General features: G+C 44.0%; 1 protein-coding gene across 1 annotated transcript; it reads right to left on the bottom strand.

The window, feature by feature from the left end:
* Positions 1–3,260: 3,260 nt before the first annotated feature.
* LOC125427672 (germ cell-specific gene 1-like protein) lies at positions 3,261–25,814 on the bottom strand. The gene is made up of 5 exons (XM_048487222.1): positions 25,442–25,814; positions 10,674–10,721; positions 7,116–7,268; positions 5,810–5,921; positions 3,261–5,424 (listed from the first exon to the last, which is right to left on the bottom strand). Exons 1-5 carry the CDS (start codon positions 25,734–25,736, stop codon positions 5,133–5,135), a joined length of 900 nt encoding a protein of 299 aa, XP_048343179.1. The 5' UTR covers positions 25,737–25,814; the 3' UTR covers positions 3,261–5,132.
* Positions 25,815–26,141: the final 327 nt, after the last annotated feature.

Below are 26,141 nucleotides of genomic sequence, written 5' to 3'. Positions count from 1 at the left end.
CCTTAATCCACCCTTGGTGTGGGGCTGAACTAAGGTGTGAGCAGCATGCATTGTTGCAAGCAACACCAACCAATGATCCTTGCAAAGGTATAAAGTACTCTGGGCTCAGCATTTAGTGAAATAACACCCTCCTGTGATTCTGTGGTGTACCTCCCAAGTCATCCCATGTACTGAAAGTGTGGCAAAATGCCTTGAAACAGCCCTACTTAGGAGCAATTTTAGCTGTGGCCCTTTCCCCACTTTCCTTAAGCCCCATGCTACTCTCCTCAAGTAGCACGGGGTCCAGCTGCCTTCCCCACTTCAGGGGCGGCAGAGGCATGTAATGGCATGACTGTGCCTCTCCGCCCCTTGGCGCGCGGAATTCACTGAAGCCTTTTGAAATAAGCTGCTTGCTTGGCTGACTCACTGCACAGGCGCGGGGGGGGGTTGTGGGGAAACCAGAGGCGCGCGCCAGGAATGTAGCGCGCCTTGGCAGTGCCACTTAGCAACCCTCGGGCAAAGGTGAGTGGGGAAAGTCCCTGTGTTGACAGTAAATGAGGAGTGAGCAGAGGGATGACTATTGGGAAAACCATGAGTGCTTTGGGAGACACAGGGGAAGACAGAAATGAAACCTGAGTGTTGATCATGTCCTTGCTATCCAGAAGGCTCACAAATTGCTACAGAACATTTCAATTTTAAACAATGTGTACATATTAGTGAAGAGCGAGTGTTTGGGAGAATTGGGGAGATCTGTTTGTGAGAAATGGGCAGGGGAGCTGTTACAGTGGAAGTGGCTAAATATTTTTAAACTCCAGTTTATAATTTTCTACCTTGTGGAGCCCATCCTGAAGCTACTGAAACACTTCACACGCTTAGAAGGTCTGGTGAAGGGTCTGTAGATGTCAAAAATCCAACGGCACAGACATTTCTGAAAAACCTGCCTGCGAACTGCTGCAGTGGATTTGTGCCGTGGATTTGATTTGTATGCAAGTTTCTTGTGAAAGCTGATTCTTGTATACATAAGCAATCAAGGTCTCATGTTGCCTAGCCTTTTGCTAAGCCAAGAGTCTGCTCCTGCTAATTCCCCACACTAAAAGGTAGAGACTTTCCACCACTTCGGGTAAAACCCTCTTACCTCTTTGGGGGAAGAGAAGGAATAATATTTGGGTCCATTTTGGTTTGTTACAGTAATGTGGAACATAACCATGAAATCTTTTTTCAATCCACCTATAATGTCAATAGTTTTTAACTGCCACATTTTTTTAACTTTTTCTGCAAACCTGGGGTTTTTGGTTTTTTTGCATGTTTGTAGAAACATTTATCCTATCCTTGGTTGCTCTTCACTATGGGATTTTTTAAATCCCCAATTAATATTCTATAATGTGTGTTATGACAATAAATCATGCATACTCAGAACTGTTTGCTTGAAAGTGCAACTTTTTCCTATTTTGATGGATGGCCGAGGTCTGCATTATGGTAAGCCTAGAGTGGCATTGGTAAGATATGGATTGGATGGGAAGCAAAGAAAAAATAAAGTTTAACTATTTTTATTAAAGGACAATGAGGGTACACAAGCACACAATAAAAGCAACAGAACACACACACAGTCTTAGGATATAGACAGTTTTGAGGGGATAGGTCTGGACATATGGGAAGGGGCAATAAAAGTTCTAGTCACCTGATCTTGGAGTGGAATGGCTTGATGAACAAAACTGAGCAATCCACACTTAGCTGTGGAAGAACAGTGCTGTGGAACAGTATCACAGACAGAGAGTTGTCCAGAGATACTGAACACTACCTATTGGAAGGTGGGCTTCTTATAGGGAAAAACGGACCTTCAGGGTTATGCAGAGTGATCCTTAATCTCCCTAGACAACAGGATTTCCTGTCTTTCCTGGGAAGGACAAGGGCTAGTGAATACCAAGCAGCATACCACCCACCACTCTAGGGAGTGAACAATCAAAGGGATCAAAAGGCCAGGTTACTACAATGCAGATACCCTCACTAGTTGATTATGCTATCTTCATGGTTACTCACATGCAAATCAAGCTTGCTAATTGCACTTGTTAACTGGCAAATGGTTCTTTCTTCCACCTTGGACATTCCACAGGTATATATACTCCACTTGTTTTACTACCATCAGATCCTCTAAAGATGCCAGTCACAGATGCAGGAGAAATGTCAGGAGAAAATGCTACTAGAACACGGCCATACAGCCTGGAAACCACCCAAGATCCCATAGGTCGGTCTGGCAAACAAGGGGGTGGAATCAGAGAGGGGATGTGAGGGACAGGGAGAAGATAAAGAATCACAGGTTACAAGAGGGAAGAAAATATGGGAGAAGGAAGAAAGATGCAGGGGCTGTGAAGGAGAATGGACAGACGGGATGCAAGATAATACAAGCAGGACCAAGAGGAGATAGCAAGAAAAAGCAGGGCCCATCAAAAGAGGACGGGAAATAGAAGAGGAACAAATGGGGACAGCATAGACAAGAATAGAGGGTGAGGAAGAGGGCCAGTGAGAGGCCCTCTTTGTAAGAATGGAAAGGATTTCAGGAGATGAATAGAGTCTACAGGAATGAGCAGGAATCATTTGATAGTGCAGAATGACTGGTGCCCTTAAAAAATTGTGCTCCTTAAGTAAACAGTCTGATTCTGTCCTATCCTGAGGTTTGAAGCAAAATCCATTGCAGGCAAACATGGACAACTCAAAAACATACCCCAAAACAGTGTCTTCAAGGTCATAGTAAACAGAATTCAAAATCTTATAGGAAAAGGATAACATAGGAAATTGCAGAGATCATTCAGTGTTAGCTCTTTCAAACTTTCAAAAGCCATTCCAGAATAATTCTCATTTTTTTGTTACCTGTGCCAAGTATGAAATCCTGTGACAAATACGATTAGTAAGAATTTCAGGAGCCTAATTAATACTTAAATCTTGCCAATGGAAGGATTCTGATAACTGATTGTTTTAACAATCAGTTTCTGGTTTAACAATTGTTTCTGGTTTCTTCGAACATTGTTATGTTTGTCAAAGGCTTTCACGGCCGGATTCAACTGGTCGTGGTGGGTTTCTCGGGCTGTGTGGCCATGGTCTGGTGGATCTTGTTCCACCCTGGGACATGGACAATATACCCCACTGAACTTTCCCTTCTCACTAGACACAATGTGAAACAGACTTTTCTCTGTGATACACCTCTGAAGATGCCAGCCACAGATGCAGGTAAAACATTAGGAACAAGATCCACCAGACCATGGCCACATAGCCCGGAAAACCCACCACAACCAGTTGTTATGTTTGTCCTTCACTAAACTTTTCCTCCTTCCTTCCCTAGTACCCTTTTGGAGCAAAGTTTTTGTACTTTATGAACAATTGTCCCCTAAAGATTTTTATGTGCTGGGGTGAATTACTATGCTGTAGTTGGCAACTCTAGCTTAGCCTCATTAACTTCAGACCTATTCCCATAAGCAGTATCACCAACACACCACTGCCTGGAGCTATCAACAGTTTATGCATCCTTGAGAATCATTCTATGAACATATCATGTATTTGTTCCTTACTATGTATGCATGTATTCACTGTTGTGGGTATGGGCAGAGAAAAGGTCAGAAAGGGGGAAAAACCACTCAGGCTTTTTAGTACATTATTTCATTTTAATGCATGGAAATTTAAAATGTACTATTGTCTGCCAATGGAGTTAAAAAGAAGTCACGCAGCAAAACCCAGAAACGAATGTGATTTAAAACTGCAAATGCTGTTGTGAATGAGATACTTAATAGCTGAGACTGAAAACAGTGGAAGAGTAATCATGCTATTCTGATATAAAGATCTTTGTATTCTTTCCATGGTTATTTGTACACTGCTACTTCTAAAAATCCAGAAAACCTGTCACACTGTCCCAGCATCCCCAGAACAATCCCCACCCCACCCCACCCACCCAGTGGTGGTAAAATCAACAAGCTCTTTTTAATGGTACCTTTGGGTGGGGCCTCGAGATCGCTTCGAATTACAACTGATCTCCAAATGACAGAGATCAGTTCCCTTGGAAAAAATGGATGCTTTGAAGGGGTACACTGTATGGTATTATAGCCTGATGAGCTCCCTCCCCTCCTCAAACCCTGCCCATTCCAGGTGCCAGCCCCAAAATCTCCAGGAATTTTCAAGCCTGGAGTTGGCAACCGATGCTGCCTGGCTAGCGATATGGCCAGCCCTGCTTAGGTGCTAAAAACAGCAGTATAACTGCACCTCTAAGGAGAGTTTTTGACATTTGTGGCAAGCTTTAGCATTTCTGTCTTACTTGCCCAGTCATTGCTCCTACTTTAACTGCATAGCACAGAGTTTTCGTGCAAAATCACTAAAAAAGATCCACAGGACTGTCTTGTAGACTGCTCATAATGCAGAGTTACTTTTTCTGTTTATGTTCATTTTTCATTGTTGCCAGAAGTATAAATTCCACCTGGCATTGTCTGACAAAAATTATTATCTGCTCAGGAACTTCCCTGGTTCCAGACAGTTAGAATATGGGGATTTTAATTACTTTGCTGTAAGTGAACTTTTCCAGGCGTCTCAGTGGGCATTATTAAAAAGTCCAAGGAAGTTGGTAAAGTGAAATTATTTAGTGTAAAACTTCGTTATAATAAATGTGGGCTTTGTAAGCTTCACATAACAAAGCCGGCCTGAGCAGATTTTAAAGGAAAAACAAGCAACCACTTAAGAGGAAAAGCCAAAAAAGCTGTATCAACACGAACAGAATAGTTTTTCCCTCTTTGGAGAGTCCAAAAGTGTGTTTAGCTTCATTTTGAAGTGCTCTGTAACAATCAAATCATCAATTTCCCCATCTTCACCCTTAGAAAGCATATGAACTAATCTTGATGAAGACTGTAATAATAGTAGACATTCCTACACTTTAAAGATACGTTCCAGCCAAAATTACCCATGCAAGCAGGAGAACGGAAAAACTTTGTTGAACTTTGGCTAGGCCACACCCTCAAGATAGAAGCAGAAGCAAAGAGGAAACAAAGAGGAAGTATCTTCTTGGCTTTCTCATTGTGTGTTCCCAAGAAATTTTGCAGTTAGACCATCAATCCTTCCAAAGAAAGGAATACATCAAAAGTACATGTGGACAATTTCCCAAAAAGTTGTATTACATACATTTAGCAATATTCTTCACAGTGTGTCATGGGAATGTTATTTAACTCTGCAAATGCTGTAGGATTGGCCAGACTGTGTACATCTGTCAGCTGATGCATGAAGTCCTCAGTTGTGCTGTGAACTGTATCAATGTACATCTTCCATGCCTTTTCTGGAGCAGAAGTCTTAGGTTTAGCCTTTAAACTTCTTGCCAGCCTTTTCTGTTTATATTTAAATTCCAGGATAGTTTTTGTGTATCTGTTCATCGTGGTCACAGAGGAAGCCATACAGCAGGCAAAAGAGCCCCATGCAAGACTGCAAAAAAGAAAAAAGAAAAAATCAGGCAGAAAATGGCAGAAAAGGCACACACAGACAGAGCTTTTAAAATATCTTTTTACTGCCTACACTGAACTTCAGAGTACTTTTGTGGAGTTCATGGATGTTTCCTCTAATTCTGAAACTTGATCTTTCATTGTTTTAAAAAAATCTGTCTCTCATGGTTATGGTGAACGTTCTGAAAAATAGGAGTCAACTTTACAAAGACCTACTAATCTAAAAAGAATTAGTATTATGGTTTAATTCTAAGAAACTAAAGATCTTCAGACATTGCTACTTTTCCAGACATCCCTTTCAAGCTCTAAACCAACCAATCAAAATAATGTCTAAATCATGATCATTCATTATGATTTTTAAACCTTACCAGTAGGACCAACCATAATCCCAGGTCTGTGGCCGCCAATCTTCTGGACCAAGATTGACAGTCATTTGAAACACAGTTGTATACATCATGTGAGCAACCATTCCCAGGAGGCCTGAAATAGAAAATACAACCTTGGCAACTATCCCTTTCCAATTTATTCTTCCATTTATCCAAACGGCTGTCATGTCTTGGTTTATGGGTTTATACTAAATGATTTATAGACTTTCATGCTTTAAGCTTAACTGACTGAACAGGCATAGACTTTGGTGGTTTATACATGATTGGATAGGGAAGATAAATCTCATACTAAGGCAGGGACATGTGTATGTGGGAAGGTTACATTTAATCCACCCAACTGGATGGTTTTGGCATAAGACCCAAAGATGAAGGGTTTTTAAAAATTATTATTTTTTCAGGAATGGAGAAATTCTGGGCATTTGCCTGAAGGCACATCTGCAAAGGGTTTTTGGGGGGGAATTGATGGATGCTATTCTCATAGGCAGCTCTCCATAATAATTGTCATTCACCTGTTGAAATACATGACACCATTTCTTACACAGAAACACCATGTATGATGATCAAATGTTCATAAGTGGTATTCATCCAAGACAGATACAGAAGATTTCCATGTCATCAGGAATTAGTGTGAGACACTGTGCCACTCAGATCTCCTGAGAGCTCCCATGGTGCCCCCTGCCCCCCGGCAAAGATTCTACCTGTATCCCCACGTGACTGTGATTGAATTTTGTTGACTGTGATTGAATGTGTTGAATTTTTTAATTTTATATTTGTACACTGGAATATTTGTGTACCAATTTAGGACACATGTCTTATATTGAAGAAGGGGACTCTAGTTCACAAAAACTTCATATCATAATAAATCTTCAGTGAAGAAATCAGTTAAAAAAACTGTATCCATTTACCTTTGTATACCTAGTGCAAAAGCAGGGCAAATGGGTCATGTGATAATGATGGATAAGAAGTATTAAGATCATTGGAACTGGTTTTGTTGACACATTTTCTAAAAAGGTTATGTCCTTTGTCATGTACCATGAAGCTTAATGCCTATACTACAGCATGGAATGAAAAGTTATTATTACCAAGTGACTACCATGGAGATCAGATGACAGCTAGAAAAGCCCAGTTTCAACATGTCCACTCTGCACAGGCACCAGAGGCCTTGAGCTGAGCCTGCACCTTTCTACTTTTCAATAGAAAGATTAATAAGAACCCAACAAACTTTGCTTATTCAAATTGTTTCTTACATTTCTATACCTAAGCAGTCAAAGGTAGTGCCAAGCTGTACCTGCTAAAACAGTGAATATTGCTGCAAATGCATTGAGCTTCAGCCCATCCAGGATACTGATGGAATGGCAGATTTCAATCAACATGAGAGTGACACCCAACAGAAGCAAAGTAATGTAGAGGACCTCTGCTGCAATGGACAGCCAGAGAACTCCTGGAAAACAGAGGTCAAAAGCAGTGAGCCTTCTTGCTGCTCCAAATCCAGTTATATATTTCTGGTCTCTAAGGCTAATAATGTATACATAAAAATAATTGGGGGTTTTTTTTGGAGAATCTGGTAACAATCTTTTCACAAGTGGAAGTTTCACCATCACCATCAAACCTTTTATTGGCATAATAAACAATACAGAATAGTAGTGATCACAGAGTAATACAATCATGGTTGCAACTTAGTGACATAACACAGGTACTTAGCCACCGTTTCAGAGATAGTAGAAGAATCATTGTTTAAAAGATAAGAACATAAGAACATAAGAACTAGCCTGCTGGATCAGACCAGAGTCCATCTAGTCCAGCATTCTGCTACTCGCAGTGGCCCACCAGGTGCCTTTGGGAGCTCACATGCAGGATGTGAAAGCAAGGGCCTTCTGCTGCTGCTCCTGAGCACCTGGTCTGTTAAGGCATTTGCAATCTCAGATCAAGGAGGATCAAGATTGGTAGCCATAGATTGACTTCTCCTCCATAAATCTGTCCAAGCCCTTTTTAAAGCTATCCAGGTTAGTGGCCATCACCACCTCCTGTGGCAGCATATTCCAAACACCAATCACACCAATCCTTTTATTAGTCCTAATTCTTCCCCCCAGCATTTTCAATGAATGCCCCCTGGTTCAAGTATTGTGAGAAAGAGAGAAAAATTTCTCTCTGTCAACATTTTCTACCCCATGCATAATTTTGTAGACTTCAATCATATCCCCCCTCAGACGTCTCCTCTCCAAACTAAAGAGTCCCAAATGCTGCAGCCTCTCCTCATAAGGAAGGTGCTCCAATCCTTCAATCATCCTCGTTGCCCTTCTCTGCACTTTTTCTATCTCTTCGATATCCTTTTTGAGATGTGGCGACCAGAACTGAACACAGTACTCCAAGTGCGGTCGCACCACTGCTTTATATAAGGGCATGACAATCCTTGCAGTTTTATTATCAACTCCTTTCCTAATTATCCCCAGGATAGAGTTTGCCTTTTTCACAGCTGCCATGCATTGAGTTGACATTCCCATGGAACTATCAACTAAGACGCCCAAATCCCTTTCCTGGTCTGTGACTGATAGCACTGACCCCTGTAGTGTGTATGTGAAGTTTGGATTTTTTGCCCCTATGTGCATCACTTTACATTTAGCTACACTGAACTGCATTTGCCATTTCTTAGCCCACTCACCTAATTTATCAAGGTCCGCTTGGAGCTCTTTGCAATCCTTTGTGGTTCTTAACACCACAAAGAAATTGTTTTGTTAATTGTTAATTGTTAATAAGAATTTGTTAATTGTTAATAAGTTAATTTATTAATTGTTAATTTGTTAATTGTTAATAAGAAATTGTTTGTTGGTCTGATAGACTTTCTTTATTAATGAGTGGGTGGGGAGGTCAGCAAGTTGGACCTGATTGTTTTATAAAATGGGCAGCATAGAAGCATATGAATTACAGATTCAGTCTGCTTCATGCTGCAATCATAGACTTTGTCCTGGTAGGGAATTTTTAGATGCCTTCCTGTTACAGCTGAAGGAAGCACATTGCACCTTGCCGAAGAGAGAGCTCTTCGCTGGTTAGGTAAGATTAAGTGATTCGGGTGTTTGGCCTCCCTAGCTATGTTAAAGGGAATGTCTAAAAAAATGGGGAGAGCAGGACTTATTTGATGCACTGCTGATACTGGAAAAGTGGATGTGAAGGAGTTAGATTTCTGTGTCGTAACTTTTTTTCCTATCCGTGTTGTTCTGTGCTGCTATCATTTATTGTCTATGTTCCTTTAGCAGCACTCTTGATACACAGATATTTAGCTGGTGAATCTTCTTCTTCTGTTTATCTCTATACCATGAGAAGCTGCCAGGAAAAGTACAGGAAAAAGATTAGGCTGATTCCGCATGGGCCAAAAACAGCAGTGTGAAAACGGTGTGAAAATGGTGTAAAAGAGTATAAAATGGTGTAAAAGGGTTTATACTGTTTTCACACCGTTTTCACACTGCTGTTTTTGGCCCATGCGGAATCAGCCTTAGAAAGAACCACTACTAGTTTGGATACTGTGGGTTTCCAAGGTGTTTTATACACACACGCTTAAATGCATGTATGTGTATATGTTTATGTACTTTATATATACTGCTGTAGTTCCCTTGGTTCTGTTCCATATGTATATATAGAAGAGTTGGTTCTTATACCCCACTTTTTATATACCTTTAAGGAGTTTCAAAGTGGCTTATAATCCCCTTCCCTTTCCCTTCCCACAGCAGACAATCTTGTGAGGTAGGTGAGGCTAAGAGAGTTCTAAGAGAACTGTGACTGACTGGCCCAAGGTCACCCATCAGGCTTCATGTGGAGGAGTGGGGAAACAAACTTGGTCTTCCAGATTAGAGTCCACTGCTCTTAACCACTATACCACGTTGGCTGCAGTGGAACAAAGTCACTTGTGCCAATGGAGCTACCGAAGTATTATGAGCTTGTGAATGGAGGATTTTGTGTTTTCATTATGGTTTTTTGAATCCGTTCAGGAAGAAGATAACTACTCAGATCCATGTGTTGTTTGAAATCCATAATAGGAACTCACTATATCTTGGGGTGCATGTCAAAGCTCTTGGATACATCAGTGTTTATTAAAGCAGTGGTACTAGAGAACAGGGTGTTTATCTTTCCTCTGTGGCATTTTATCAGTTCGAATCACCATTCCTTGGTTGGTAAATGAGTACCTAGCACATAGCTAGGGGGTAAAGGATAGCCGGGGAAAGCAAGGGCAAACTACCCCACAAAAATGGTTTGCCTATGAAATCACTGCTTGCAGTGGTACCCCAGGGTCAAACACGACTGAAGCGGAAACGTTACCTTTTTATTCAGAATTGAGCACTCAATTGAAAGAGCAACTCCCACAAGGCTTTCTTGCAGCCAAGGTTGCCCAAGAGTCTTTTGCATCTATCCTGTTTTTATCCTGTTCTTTCGTAAATGCTCTCCAAGTGGCACGCCTGGTTTTCCACTCATCCTTTTCATTTTTACAACAACCCTGTATGATAGGTCAGGCTGAAAGATAGAACTATTGGCCAAAGGCACCTAGTGAGCTTCATGATGAAGTGGGGATTTGAGCATAACTCTCCTTATTCCTGCTTCGGTGTAAAAGCTTTCAAAATGAACATTAACTCTGAGGGAGACCAGAGAAAGTACAGCATACTTCCCACACTCTATCCAAAATTATGTACCCTGGAGCTAAAATCAGAGGTCCCGCCTCCCATCACAATTCAGCAAAAAAAAAAAATAATTATCAGAATTTATATATGAGCCATGGAAGTCAAGTTAATTTTTTAAGACCATGATTCATAACACTAAAATAAAGGAACAAAACCCTAAAATAATGGCAGTATATAATTACCTCGATCCGCTGGGGGCGTCAGGCTGATAAAACTTCTACATTTCTCACCTATAAGGCATATAAAGAGCATACTTTCAATCATCATTAAAACAAATCTGGATGTCTCATCAGCTAGCTTAGCCTTCTTTCTTCCCAACGCATAGAGGAACACAGCCTCCCACGAGCAGTAAGAAGAGAGCTGAGAACAGATGGTGGGGGAGCCCAGAGACATTGAAGTAAAGTAGTCCAATGTTATTTCAAATGCAAAGGAAATAAATTAAAAGAATAACAATTTATTTTTACTGGTTGTGGTGGGTTTTCCAGGCTGTTAAAATTTTATTTTTACAATGCAAAAAAAGGGGATTGGCTGCTTCACAAATGCGCACATGTAGCATCAGATACGAAGACTACACTGTAACAGTTCAGCTCTTGCCCATTTCAGATGGAAATCTGTCCCTTTCCCATAGCTGCTCCTATATTTTAAAGGGGTAAACAAAAAATACCCACATTTGCAGTTCTCTCAGAATATTCATATTTTATATATCAGTATCAAACCACTGCAAAATTATCTTATATGAAGTTCCTCTGAAAGGATTGTATCTAATATTCTACAACTTTTGACTTCTTCAGCATAGTGAACATATGGAGAGTCATGAAAACATAAAACCAAGCTTGACTCCAACACTCACAACTTTCAAGCACACAATTCCATGAGCAAATAACTAGCCTCCACATCTGTATGACTTTTCATTGGCTCAGTTCTTGCAACTAACTTTATAATATTGTCGGTATAATGTTCTCCTTTTAACATCATCCAACTTTCTCAGTGTCTCCAAAATGTACCCTTTTACCTGGGCCAGAGTGAGGGGGAACTGCGCCCAGGGCATGTGCACCCCGCACAGCAAGCGTCCTGTGCATCATGCACCCCGCTTCCCCTTAGCGCTACACCACTGCCTTTTACCCTGACTTGTTTTATTTCAGTTCTAAATTTCTCTGTTTTGCTATTTCTCACAGGTGTCTTATTATCACTGTGAGTGTGTGAAGTTCCATCAAGTTATAGAGGACTTACAGTGACCCCTTATGGGGTTATCAAGGCAAAAGCCTAATAGAGATGGTTGCCATTGCCTTCCTCTGCTTAGCATCCCTGGTATTCCTTAGTGATCTATCCAAATATTAGCCAGGGCTGACCCTGCTTAGCTTCGAAGATCTGACATGATCAGGCTTCCCTGGTCTTCCTTCCTGGCTTTTTTCCACACAAGTCATTTACAATGTATCTTACTGCCAAATGCTACATTTTTTCTTTGAATTTCGCATGCCTTTTTCTCTATTTGGTTCTGAAAATGTTTCCTCTTCATTATTCTTTTTTTCCCCATAATTAATGGCAATTTTAAAAATCCATTTCCAAGACAGCTTCCCTTGAGTGTAAGATCATGTTGAAACAGTCTATATTTCTCCATCCCACTAAATTCCTGGCCTTTATCCAAACACCCATGTAGTCACCCAACCATCCCTTCAGCCATTTTTCTTCCTCCCCTCCTCCATTTTCAAAAGGATGTATTTTTTACCCTCTTTGTCATATCAAATAGCAAAGTAACATTGAGCCAAAGCTAAAAAGAAGCTGGGTTGATTGGATCAGCTTTTCCCACTAGCCATCTCTCCTTTTGTCGCCTGCGATCATGCCACTACTCTGGCCAAACTGACTACACAGTCATTTTCAGAAGCAGAAAGTAGTCTAGAACTGCATTTCTTCTTAGGGAGGATGGATGGTGACCACCATCAAAAGCCAGCAAAATTAGGCACCCACTGGGGTCACCAGAGCCCCCATAATCACCACTTGCTGTACATATTTGAAACGGGGAGCCTTGATTTAGGCTGCTATGTGCAGGTTGTCCTGCAAACTAACAATTGGGCCACTTCTCTTTTAAGTTGGTCATTGTTTAGTTTGAGCAGCAGCAGCGCAAACAGCAAGACAACTAGCCTCGACCGTTTCAAAGCCTGGGTATGACCTTGGACCCCACACTATCGTTGGAGGTCTAGGTCGCTCAAACTGACCAGATCACTTTTTACCATCTGCAACAGGCGCGTCAATTGGCCCTGTATCTGTCCCGTTCTGACCTGGCCACAGTGATCCAGGCAACTGTCACCTCTAGACTCAACTATTGTAACGCACTCTACGTTGGTCTGCCTCTGACGGTGATCCAGAAATTGAAACTTGTTCAACATGGGGCAGCCAGACTACTTACAGGAACAGCTAGTTGGGACCGGATTACTCCAGTCCTATACCATCCACGCTGGCTGCCCATCGAGTTCCGGGCCATCTTCAAAGTGCTGGTTTTGACCTTTAAGGCCATTAGTGGCATTGGGCCTACATATCTGAGGGACCACATCTCCCCGTACTGCCCTACTAGGGCCCTCCGCTCCATGGAGGAGCGCCTGCTGGAAATCCCCAGCCCCAAAAAGATCCAGCTGGCCTCAACAAAGGCTAGGGCCTTTACTGCCCTGGCCCCTACCTGGTGGAACAGGCTCCCTAAGGAGACCAGGGCCCTGCGGGACCTACAGAGCTTCTGCAGGGCCTGCAAAACGGACCTGTTCTGCCAGGCTTTTGGCCAGCCGGGGTGACCATCAGACCCTCATACCACCTAGGTCTCCCGTGGGCAGGAGTGGAATTAGGATAAGTTGCCATCAGTTATCATAGGGAATTGTTGAACTGTGAATTTAAATTGTTATTAGGTTGTTTTTACTGTTATTTATTATTATCTGATATGGATGTACACAGCCCTGAGCCCTTTGGGGGAGGGCGGTCTAAAAATGGAATAAAATCAATCGATCAATTAATCAATCAGATGCACTTTCAGCCTTATGGAGACAACTGCCTGGGGGTTGGCAGAGGAGGAGGGAGGGCAAGAACTATGGTACAATGCAGCTGTAGCTTTCAGCAAATGGAAATGTCTCAGCAAATGGAGGAGAAACTGGCCAACTGTAGTTCCTTTGCAACTTGCAACAGACCTGCGAATAGTCATTTTTGGGATGCTCAAGGAAGCTCCTCTTGCCCTGGGAAATCTGGAAGCCAGCCATATGGATGCACATGTACATGAACATAAGAACATAAGAACATAAGAACAAACCAGCTGGATCAGACCAAAGTCCATCTAGTCCAGCTCTCTGCTACTCGCAGTGGCCCACCAGGTGCCTTTGGGAGCTCACATGCAGGATGTGAAAGCAAGGGCCTTCTGCGGCTGTTGCTCCCGATCACCTGGTCTGTTAAGGCATTTGCAATCTCAGATCAAGGAGGATCAAGATTGGTAGCCATAAATCAACTTCTCCTCCATAAATCTGTCCAAGCCCCTTTTAAAGCTATCCAGGTTAGTGGCCATCACCACCTCCTGTGGCAGCATATTCCAAACACCAATCACACGTTGCGTGAAGAAGTGTTTCCTTTTATTAGTTCTAATTCTTCCCCCCAGCATTTTCAATGAATGCCCCCTGGTTCTAGTATTGTGAGAAAGAGAGAAAATTTTCTCTCTGTCAACATTTTCTACCCCATGCATAATTTTGTAGACTTCAATCATATCCCCCCTCAGACGTCTCCTCTCCAAACTAAAGAGTCCCAAACGCTGCAGCCTCTCCTCATAGGGAAGGTGCTCCAGTCCCTCAATCATCCTTGTTGCCCTTCTCTGCACCTTTTCTATCTCCCTCAATATCCTTTTTGAGATGTGCTGCATCAGAACTGGACACAGTACTCCAAGTGCGTTGCACCACTGCTTTATATATGGGCAATGACAATCTTTGCAGTTTTATTTACTTCAATTCCTCTTTCTTAAATGATCCCCAGCATAGAGTTTGCTCTTTTTTTTTACAGCTGTTATGCACTGAGCTTGACATTTCCATGGAACTATCAACTAAGACGTTTCTTAAAATCCCTCTCCTGGTCTTGTGACTCAGATAGCACTCGGACCCCTGTAGCGCAGTATGTGAAGTTTGGATTTTTTTGCCCCTATGTGCATCATCACTTTACATTTTGGGCTACACTGAACTGTGCATTTGCCATTTCTGGAGCCCACTCACCTAATTCTTATCAAGGTCCATTGGAGCTCTTTTCGCGAATCCTTTGTGGTTCTCTACCAACTTACAATTTGGTATCATCTGCAAACTTGGCCACCACGCCGCTCCACCCCCCCTACTTCCATGGGTCATTTATGCAATAGGTTAAAGAGCACTGGTCCCAAAATGGATCCTTGGGGGACAATTCAATTCCTACATCTCTCCATTGTGAGAACTTCCCATTTACACTCCACTCTTTTGTTTCCTGTTTCTCAACCAGTTTTTAATCCATAGGAGGACTTCCCCTCTTATTCCTTCATTGCTGAGTTTTTCTCAACAGTCTCTGGTGAGGAAACTTTGTCAAAAGCCTTTTTGGAAATCCAAGTAGACAATGTCCACCGGGTTCACCCCTCGTCCACATGCCTGTTTACACCCTCAAAGAACTCTAGTAAGTTTTGTAAGACATGGGATTTGCTCTCTGCAAAAGCCATGCTGACTCTTTTCTCAGCTATAGGTTCTTGCTTTTCTACATGTTTTATAATTTTTATCTTTTAATGATAGATTCTTACTAATTACCTACCAGGAACAGATGTCAAACTGACTGGCCTTGTAATTTCCTCGGGTCCCCCCCTAGATCCTTTCTTAAAGATTGGTGTGACATTGGCCATCTTCCAGTCTTCAGGGATAGAGCCTGATTTCTATGTGGGATAAGTTGCATATTAAAGTGAGAAGATCAGCAATTTCATGCTTGAGCTCTTTAAGAACTCTTTTGGGTGAATGCAACCTGGGCCAGGGGATTTGGTAACATTTAGTTTATCAATGGCTGCCAGAACTTCTTCCTTGTCTACCCTTAAATTTATCTTCGCTAGTCTCCTCTGGATTCATTCTTCTAAGAAGCTTGGTCTCTGGTGTGCAGGAATTTTCTCTCACCTCCTCTTGAGGTGAAGACAGATGCAAAGAATTCATTCAGCTTCTCTGCAATCTCCCTGCCATCTTTTAGCACACCCTTTGTTCCTTTGTCATCTAACGGGCCTACTGCTTCCCTTGCTGGCTTCCTGCTTTTGATGTACTTGAAGAACTGTTTGTTGCTGGTCTTGATGTTCGCAGCCATGCATTCCTCATAATCCTTTTTTGCCTCCCTTACAGCTAACTTGCTTCTCTTTTGCCACCATTTGTGTGTTCCCTCTCATATTCTTCATCAGTCAAACTGGACTTCCATTTTCTAAAAGACATTTTCTTTTTTCTGATAATTTCCTCAACCTCTCTTGTTAACCATGGTGGCTTTCTTTTGGACTGGGTGCTGCCTTTTCTAACCTGTGGAACACATTCCAGCTGAGCTTTTATTACTGTGTTTTTAAATAACCTCCAAGCATCCTGGACAGTTTTGACTCTCTTGATTTTCCCTTTCAGCTTCCTGCGCACTATCCCCCTCATCTTTGAGAAATTTCCCTTTCTGAAGTTGCAGGACTTCTGTGGAGTAGGAGAAGGAGCCCAGCCTGCCTGCTGTGAGAACACACCAATTCTTAGCAGTGGAGCATGACAGCAGGCACAGTAAGCTGGCTTGACCTCAGCAATTCCCATATCTACCCACCTGCCAGTCAAGAGCTCCATTTCATGTCTCTTCAAACCCCTGGAGTCAGCCCTCTTCAAAATCCTTTCTCTCCTTAGGTCCCTTCTTGCTTTGTCTGGCTCCCTTCTGTTCCTCTCACAGACCACCTTGAACTAATCTGCTCCCTTTGTCTTCTATTTGTCCATCCATTTTTTTTGTTAAGTAATGAAAACTTATTTCCCTAAGGCTTTTTGTGAACCCTTGATGCTTTTTGTTAATAATTTCCATAGCCCTTTTTAGTTGAGCAAAGTGTTTTGTAATCATAATCTTGTATCCTCATAACTATGTCACTGTTGTCCCCTGCCCAGTTTTTACACCATGGAGAATGACTCCTCATTCAGTTTTCCTCATGCTATTTTCTTTTCTTTTTTTTAGAGAGCTACATTTTTCTGACAGTTCTTGAGTGACTGACAATATCAGTTTTTCTTTTTATCATTTCCAATAAGAAAAAAGCTCCAAAAGTAACATTGGTATTTATGAAGACTAATGTCATTGCATCAATGATATTTCAATGATTTGCTGAGAGACCTGAAGGCATGAGCTTGTGGCTACTTTTTGACCTCTACAGGAAATTAAGTTACAGGTTCACAAAGAAGAATGGCCATTTCCCCTTTGTTCGAAAAGATTCATTAAATGGACTTCCTGTGGAAGGAGGAAGTGCTATGAATAAATGAAATTGGGAAGACAAAAATTACAGAATTGACTTGTTAGGAATATGTTAACTTAACCAACAACATAACAAACATGTAGTAGAGAAGATAGTCTTTTTTTCACATGTGGTAGATATGTAAACTGGCAACATAAGACTGGAAACAAAAGGTGGAAATTATATCTAAGAAAGATATCTAAGAAAGAAAGATTCTCCTTAAGCCACAGATTTTACTGTTGAATTGTATAGTTGATTTGTGTAAAAATCTTCAAGCAGTAGATTTACATAGAGTTACCACTGCCAGACTGGTCTTTGCTAGGAATTGGGGCAAAGACCCCAAATTCATGACGGGCTGATGAAAGCAAAAAAGACCTATACACAGGTGATGCCAATGGCTTGTCAGCAACGGAGAGATACTTCCAGATTTGCCAGATTTGCTGAGAATAGAACTTCCAGCAAAATGTGAGATTCAGAATTCTTCAGAATTTCATTAATTCTTAGGTTCAGCAGAAAACTGGAAAACTGGCCATAAATTATGTCACTTATCCCCAAGAATCCATAGACTTTACAATGATTGCTAGAGATGACTGATGTCACTTCCAGGAAAACCCAGAAGTGATGTCATGCTGTCTACCCAATGACATTTTTTTTAAAAAAAATCCCTTTGAGTAACAGCAGAAAACAGCAGCTGGGGACACGCCCCCCTCCACTTGGGGACTGGAAACTAATTTTACAGAGGTTTTATGGTTTGAATAGACATGTGGGCCTTGTACTTACTATGTACATCATTTTAATGAATTGAATGACAAATGGGCTTGAAGTCTATTGAGAGTCAGCAGTATAACCATCAGTAAAATTCAAATTTCCACAACCACACCCTTCCACAGAACTAATATGAACAATTTATCCAGCAATTTCAAATGCCCAAAGCACTTCAGTGACATTATCTCCAGTATGTGTTTAACAATCCTGTAAGAAATCAAAAGAAGATTCCAAGATGGCGGCCGCAACGGAGCTCGGCAGCGGAGCTCCGCAATAACAATGAGATTTTAGGCTCCTTTTTACATTTTACCGCGTTTTAACCCGGAAAGAGTTTTTGGACACCTGTGCTAACATTCTTGAAAGACTTTCTGGTGAGTGGGAAATAGTAGAGACAACGGAATGCAGCATTTGCCTCCTGTAGCGCTCCCCGTCTCCTTCCTCCTACCGTTCCTGCCGTCGCCGCGACTCCAAGTGGGTCTCCCCTTGTTAGCTTTAATTTCGATAATTCGACTCTGACTTCCTAATGTTCTGGGTAAGGCATTGAATTACACTGAGGTGAGGTCGGTGGCAGCGACCTCCTTGAGGTTCCATCTTGTGTTTTTTGTGGCTCTTTCGCCTCCTCGGCCTGCTGTTACCGAGTCAGCCGCTTTCTGCTTCTACGCTTACTCTCCTGGTATTTTAATGCAGCAGTTTGAGCGAGTTTCACGAAGCTTATGCTTCTGGGTTTGCTGTGTGTTCTCTGCCTCGGCTGGTTTCTTTGCTCTCATTGGTAGCTCCCAGCTTTTTTCTGATCGAGCAGAGTGTGCTCTAGGGGGTTGGTGGCAGAAACCCCCAGGGGGTGGTCGGTGGCAGAGATCACCCCATGCTGGGCGCAGACCTGGGCATCTCCAGCTGAAGACCTGCGGAGGCACGAAGACCTACGTCGGGAGCTTCATGAGTGGGAGACCCTGAACAAGTTGTATTCAGCGGCGGTGAGTGATGTAGCGGGAGGCTTCAGTGAAAAATCGGCACCCCGTGGCTGAGAGAGAGCGGAGACAGGGGGGCCGCCTGGATCTGGCCATATTTTAATTGGGCCATATTTGACTGGGCCTGCCATTCCCTCCGATTCCATGGAACGAGGCTCCTCATCTCCCTCGAGATAAGGTTCCTGCGGGTTAGAAGCTGAGCCACGCCTTGAGTAAACTGGAATGGAAGACAGGCTGGATGTTACTAAGAGAACTAGGCAAGTCCAATCGGGCAGTGACATCATTAATTACTTTAGTAATCTGAAAAGGTCCTACCTAATCTTTTGCCTAATTTTGAAAATTTATGCATCGCCTTCTGAGGTTTTTGGTAGATTGCCCTGCTCATCCCCGGAGCACTGTGGATAAGAACTGAGCCGCCTGAGTCCTCCATGGATGGTGGGAGAGTTTCATTTATTAAATCATGCACACCTCATGTAAAGTCCACATGATCGCCTCCTCGTCCCGCCGACGGCGGAGTAAAGGAAAACACATCTCCCTCGGAGATGGAGTCTCCGTCGAAGAAGCTGGCCCGTCGCCCAGCGTGGAATATGTGCAGTCAGAATTCGGGTGACTGGCCCGTACATCAACACCATTGAGTCGCTTTACAGCCTGCTATCCACGATACTGTGGATAGCCCGATGCCGCCTAGAGCCCTGGTAATCAGATGGGCCCTGGGAGCTACTTCTGCTATTACAATCATGTACAGTTAGTAATCAGAGGGCCTTAGGAATACTATTGCCGCCAGTTTCAGTTGCCCAGTAGCCAAAAAGCTGTGCAAGTAGTGGGACTCAATAGCTCCCCTTCGCAGACGGACTATCAACTTACTGGTTTTGTTGCCTATTGCTGTTTGCTGCCTCTGCCTTCTTCCTTGGTGGCCAGTTTAGGACCGCCAGGGGGTGCGTGGCTATATTTGCCATCTTTTGGGGCCTGGTTTTTTAATGCCTCAGGAGACCCCACTGCAACAGTAATAGAGGCATATTATAATTTAGACACTGAAGACATCAAGAGGCTGGGCTGCACTCTGCTGTGGAGTTTACCATCTTCTCCCTTCTTGTTGCGGTTATTAATTGATTAATTAATTAATTAACTGATTAGCCTAGATTAGTTAGTGGGTGATTTGTATAATTGTTTTAGCTTGCTTATTGTATAGTGTTAGTTCAGGGGTAGGGAACCTGCGGCTCTCCAGATGTTCAGGAACTACAATTCCCATCAGCCCCTACCAGCATGGCCAATTGGCCATGCTGACAGGGGCTGATGGGAATTGTAGTTCCTGAACATCTGGAGAGCCGCAGGTTCCCTACCCCTGTGTTAGTTAAATAGATTAGTAAATTAGTGGCGAGCTGAGTCCACCTGTGGTGGAGAGTTGTTGCCGGGTTGGATTAGGAGGGGACAGCGGGGATGGGGGCACCTCCCTTGGGGTTGGGGATCCCAGTGTTGATGGGACGGGGCAGGTATGACAGTAGGCGGCGGCCATATGAGAGAAGGTGGACGAGATATAGTTATGCTCGTTCACCTTCTGACCTCCGACCTATCCCAAGGGACGAAGGTGGTTGGGTTCAGAGACACCCTGCTTCGTCTTTGGTGTTGATAAATGCCAGGTCCATAAATAACAAGACCGCTGTTCTCCGGGATTTTTTTGGAGTTCAGCAGATGGACCTGGCTTGCGTCACCGAAACCTGGGTGCGAGAAGGCGAGACCGTTGCCTTAGGCGAGGTCGCGCCCCCAGGTTTCACGTGTCTCCACCGATCGCGAACACAGGGCCGGGGGGGTGTGGCGTGGCGATGTTGGTCCGAGATACCATCCCTTTTAGGGCTATCCCTGTCCCTGAGATCATTGGTATGGAGTGTGTCGGCCTGGAGTGGTTGGCATTGGAGAGGTTGGCTGTTCTCCTGGTGTACCGGTCGCCTAGCGCCCCAGGAGACGGCCTGCCGCGGCTGCTAGAGGTGGTGGCGGACTGGGCATTGTGGTACCCCAGACTTATTGTTCTGGGGGATTTCAACGTCCATGTCGACACCGCCTCATGTACGGTGGCCACGGACCTGGTGTCATCCATGGCGACGCAGGGCCTCTCCCTGGTAAATTCTGGCCCCGCTCACGAGGCCGGTCACACACTGGATTTGATCTTTGGGTCAGGGGTTGATGTGGTCATATCCTCTACTGACAGAGTGCCATGGTCTGACCACTATGCCCTGAGGGCTCGGATAAGCATGCCACAACACCCCCGTCTAGGCGACGAGCGGATTTATGCTCGCCCGCAAAGACTTATGGATCCTGATGGATTCCTGAATGCTCTGCGGGATCCTGAACCCACCGGCACCCTTGATGGCCTAGTAGCAGACTGGAATGCCCGCCTTTTAGATGCCATCGAGGTTATTGCTCCCCGATGCCCTCTTCGACCCCGTTCTCGGCTGGCTCCGTGGTATACAGAGGAGCTACGCTGTCTGAAACGGGAGCTTAGACGGCTAGAGCGAGTGTGGAGGAAGTCTCGTGACGAGGCTGCGCGAACATCTTATAGGACGTTTATGAAGGCCTATGAGATGGCGACGAAGGAGGCGAAGAGAGTGTTCTTCTCCTCCTCTCTCGCGTCTGCTAGCTCTCGCCCAGCACAATTGTTCCGCATTATTCGATCCCTTACCTCTTTGTCAGAGGGTTCAAAAAATGATCAATTGGCTATTAGCTGTGAGGCATTTATGAGCTATTTTGCAGATAAAATCGCGTCGCTCCGCCAGGACCTCCCTGCCACCTTGGAGACAATTAGTGAACTGGAGGCTCCCTTGCCGTCTTTTGGCCCTTGTTTGGCCCAGTTTTCCCTGCTCTCTGAAGACGATGTTGACAGAGCCCTAGCTGCTGTTAGACCTACTACTTGTCCTCTGGATCCGTGCCTCCTGGCTTATTAAAGCATGTCGGGAGGAGTTACGACCCCACCTATTGACTATTATCAATTGCTCCCTTGAGCAAGGAGTTTGTCCGGGTGGGTTGAAGGAGGCAGTGGTCCGCCCACTCTTAAAAAGACTGTCGTTAGATCCTAGTGATCCGGCCAATTATTGCCCCGTTTCGAATCTTTCGTTTCTGGGGAAGGTAATTGAGAGAGTGGTGTTGGAGCAGCTTCAGGGCTTTCTGGAGGACGCATCGGCCTTCGATCCCTTCCAGTCCGGCTTCCGTGCTGGGCATGGGACGGAGACTGTTCTCATCGCCCGTCACAGATCACGCTCGTGATGCAGCTTGACCGAGGCGGATGCGGCGCTGCTGGTATTGTCAGATCTCACCGGAGCGTTTGATGTGGTTGACCACCGTCTTTTGACCCAGCGTCGGGCCGTCTCGAGTGCGGGGTACTGTCCTACAATGGATTGCCTCGTTCCTCCGGGACCGGAGTCAGCAAGTGTGGTGCGGGGACCAAGCTTCCCGGAGGTGCCCGCTTTATTGCGGTGTGCCTCAGGGAGCGCTATTGTCCCCGCTGTTATTTAACATCTATATGCGACCCCTTGCTCAGCTGGTACGGAGCTTTGGGCTGGAGTGCCATCAGTATGCTGATGATACCCAGCTCATTCTGTCGATGGAGGGGGGAGCGGAAACTGCCCCTGCAGCTCTACAGCATTGTTTGGAGGCGGTTGCTGGTTGGTTGATGCAGAGCAGGTTAAAACTGAATCCAGCGAAGACGGAAATCCTTTGGTTAGGTCGCCGGGGGGCGGCGGAGGGTTTCCAGCTGCCGGTGTGGGAGGGGGTCTCATTGGCACCAGCCCCCTCGGTCCGCAGGCTGGGGGTCCACCTGGATTCGTCTCTTTCTATGGAGACCCAGGTGGCCCATGTAACCCGGGTTGCGTTTTTCCATCTTTGCCAGGCCCGGCGGCTGGCCCCCTTCCTCTCCCAGGCGGATCTGGCCACGGTGATTCATGCAACGGTCACCTCCAGATTAGACTATTGCAACTCGCTCTAAGCGGGCCTACCCTTGAGGCTGATCCGGAAACTGAAACTGGTCCAGCATGCGGCGGCCCGTTTGCTCACGGGCGGTGCCTCTAGAGATCATATCACACCCGTGTTGCACCGTTTGCACTGGCTCCCAGTTGAATTCCGAATCGTCTTCAAGGTATTGGTGTTAACCTTTAAGGCCTTACGCGGTCTGGGACCCTCGTACCTCAGGGACCGTCTGGCCCCATATATGTCCCACGTCGGTCTCTCGCTCGGCAGAGGCCAATTTTACTAGTGATCCCCGCCCCTCTATGATAGCGGCTGGCCTCCACTTGGGCCAGGCCTTTACAGCCCTGGCCCCTGCCTGGTGGAATGCTCTCCCACCAGCTGTCCGGGCCCTGCGGGACCTAAACGAGTTCCGCAGGGCCTGCAAGACTGAGTTATTCCGCCGGGCTTTTGGGGAGGCTGGCTGCTGATAGGTGCCCATTAACAACTGAGATCCGCTGTTCCCCTCTCAGAGGAGTTGAGGAGTTAATGGTCGAACGCCATCTGTTTTTTAATTGATTATGAATTTGGAACGCTGCGTTTTAACTGATGAATTTTAATATTTTATTTTGTTTATCCGCTTGTTATATTATGTTGTAAACCGCCCTGAGCCCCTTGGGGGAGGGCGGTAGAAAAGTGGAACGAATAAATATAAATAAATAAATAAATAAATAAATAAGTTAGGCCAGGACCAAATTGCATGTTATAACTGAGATTTGTAATTAGATATCCTGACATATACTTCAAGAAAAAAATACAACTGCAGTAAGTTGAACTAATATGAATTGAAACTGCAGCCATGAAAAATGGAATTGACCCTTTCCCTTTCTCTCCTCTAGAGATCCCATTACTCCTGGAAGTGAAAAAAGTAAGTGTCATATGGATGGCTTTACTGAAGGTTAATATTTGTATTAGGAGATCATAGATCTTCAACATAATGTATGCTTTAGTCTTTATTATCACCTGTTTGATGGGTGAGTGGTGGGGACTGGCCAAAGCCCTAAAAAGCTTATAAACGAGGCAAGATTTTAACTAAGGATTCAACATGGTTCCCTTTTCCATTTTTTCCCCACAACCATGAATTAGGTTAGGCTTAGAAAGAATGACTGACCTAGACCCCAAGTTCATCTAGCAAGTCCACATGGCAGAATGGCTATTTGAATATTGGTTTCACAAATTCTAGTCTGACACCAAACTATGCCAGACTAGCTCTCTTCACAAGAATGTGTTAAGATAACACAAATGCCAGGATGTGGGGCACTTACAGTGCAGAAGTAACAGGTGGACAGAAGAGGTAGTTAAGCTCTTCTGCACCTACCAGTTCTCCCTGCAATTCCCACCCTTGAAGCCGTTCCAACCACTGACTTCCTGGAGGGGGGGGGTTAAACAGCCCAGGAGCAACAGGGAGTGCATGTGTGTGAATGCAAGAAACACCTCCCCAAATCTATGTTTCCCATGAAAATATCCTACCACCTCACCCTTGCCTTGTGTTTTCCTCGTAACATTAGCCACAGCATAGCTCTGTCAAGCTGTAAGATTTAAACAGCATTGAAAACATTCTACTAAAGTTTTGGTTAGGCAAGGGAACCCATGGAGCCCATTTCTCATCAAGGCAGACTAATTTTGACCTGCCTTGATATTTATTATGCAGAGAATATTTAAAAGCCATGTACCATAGCTAATCTTCCTCCTTTTGCAAATAGCTTTTTCCTTACCAGAAAAATAAAAAGATGGAGCTGTAGGTTTCAGACTGTTGTAGTATTGACCGTTACATTTCAATTGTCAAATGACCAGAACTGATGATCCAGGCTGGCACTCTGAACCTCTTCTGAGTAAGTAAATAATAACATGCATCTCTATATCCCATAGAAAACTGAATTTTAATATTGATTTTTGTCATGAGTTGGAATCCTCAAATCACTTATTACAGTGTGGCTACTTCTGTAAGTGTTTTAAAAACAGCAACTAAAGTTAATAATTTATTCTAGTTTTTTAAAAAGCTGTTTTTAACCCTTTAAAAAAACAAATTAAAAGGCAGTCTTTAATAGACCATGTCTTAGTCATTTCACCCTGATTCAAAAGCTGAGCTCTAGAAGCCAAGCCTAAGCAGGTCTACTCAGAAGTAAGTCCAATTTTGTTCAGTGTGATTTACTCCCAGGAAAATATTCTTAGGATTGCAACCTTTATTATATTCCATGATGTCTTCCTATATGAACCTACAATATATGTGATGGACAGTTATGGGATATAATAATCCTTCAAGAATCATGCCATCAATCCTTCAAGAATAACACAGTAAAGGATGCAACCTCCCTGTATTTTCCTTCATAGCCTTTTTTTCTATTATCCTTATTTTACTGACTTCTTAATAAGAACAATATTTTAGGAATCAGTATTCTCTTGCTCACAGGAAGCATCAGGTGTAAGTTACTGTTTCCATTTTACAGACTGGGAAGTGAGGATAAAAATGACTTGCCCAAGGCAACAATATGCCGCTCTGAGCCCCTTTGGGGGATGAGCGGGGTAAAAGTTCAAAAATCAATGAATAAATAAATAAAAATATGAGTCTGTGTGGCAAAGTTGGAATTTGAATGATGGTTTCCTAAGTATGAGCCCATTAATTTAACAACAAACACTGCAGCTGTTGCCTTTTCCTCCTCCCCCCCCTGCCCCCACAGCATCCTGATCCCTTGTGAGAAGTCACATAATAGCCAGTCATTCACATTCACGCACACACAAGGACCGGGAAGTGACTGGACTAATTGTCACTCACCTTCTCCATTGAGAACCTCTTCACAGGAATACCAGATGCCAGCGTGAAACTTTCGGTCCACAAACTTGTCGTCACCTGTCTCCCAGATGTATTGAACCACGCTGCTGTCATTTGCACCAGAGTTATTGAAGCGGATGCAGTGTGTGCCACCGCGGAGTTTACTGCAGAAAGGTTTGGCTACTTTCCTGGTTCCCTCGCACCAGTAGCTGCTGCTGAATGCTGTGATAGAAAAGATTAAAGAGAGGAAGCTGAGAGAGAGTGCTGCTGAGGCTCTCTGCCGTCTGTCCACCCCCATTGCCTGAGATCTGCCTACTTGTGGAGCCAACCGCTGCACTAAAAGATGCTGGAAACACCCACTGCTGATGCTTTCTTTTCTCAGCATCCACTGAAAATAACCTCCGTAGTACAGCGCTGGATTCCCCACAAGGAAGAAAGTCTTGGCAGCTCTGAAGTTGAAATGAGTAATTAAGAGAAGTACTTGGGCAGAGATAATCACATACTTGATTGGAGCCAGAAGTTGCCAGAGCTACAAAAAAACCTCTGCTTCCAGAGCTATTGACCTGTCAGTGCCAGGATTCAGACATGGGTATTTTTCAAAATGGCAAAAATAAATGTCTCTGAGCATATATTGATTTCTAAATTCATGCAACATCATCATGAAAGTCAGAGATTGTGCCTAAGTACTGGCGTATCCACCATA

This window comes from Sphaerodactylus townsendi, linkage group LG03 (genome assembly GCF_021028975.2).
Source record: "Sphaerodactylus townsendi isolate TG3544 linkage group LG03, MPM_Stown_v2.3, whole genome shotgun sequence".
Taxonomy (NCBI): Eukaryota; Metazoa; Chordata; class Lepidosauria; order Squamata; family Sphaerodactylidae; genus Sphaerodactylus; species Sphaerodactylus townsendi.
The sequence above is the reverse complement of the archived record's forward strand: the minus strand, read 5'-3'. Positions and strand labels throughout refer to the sequence as shown.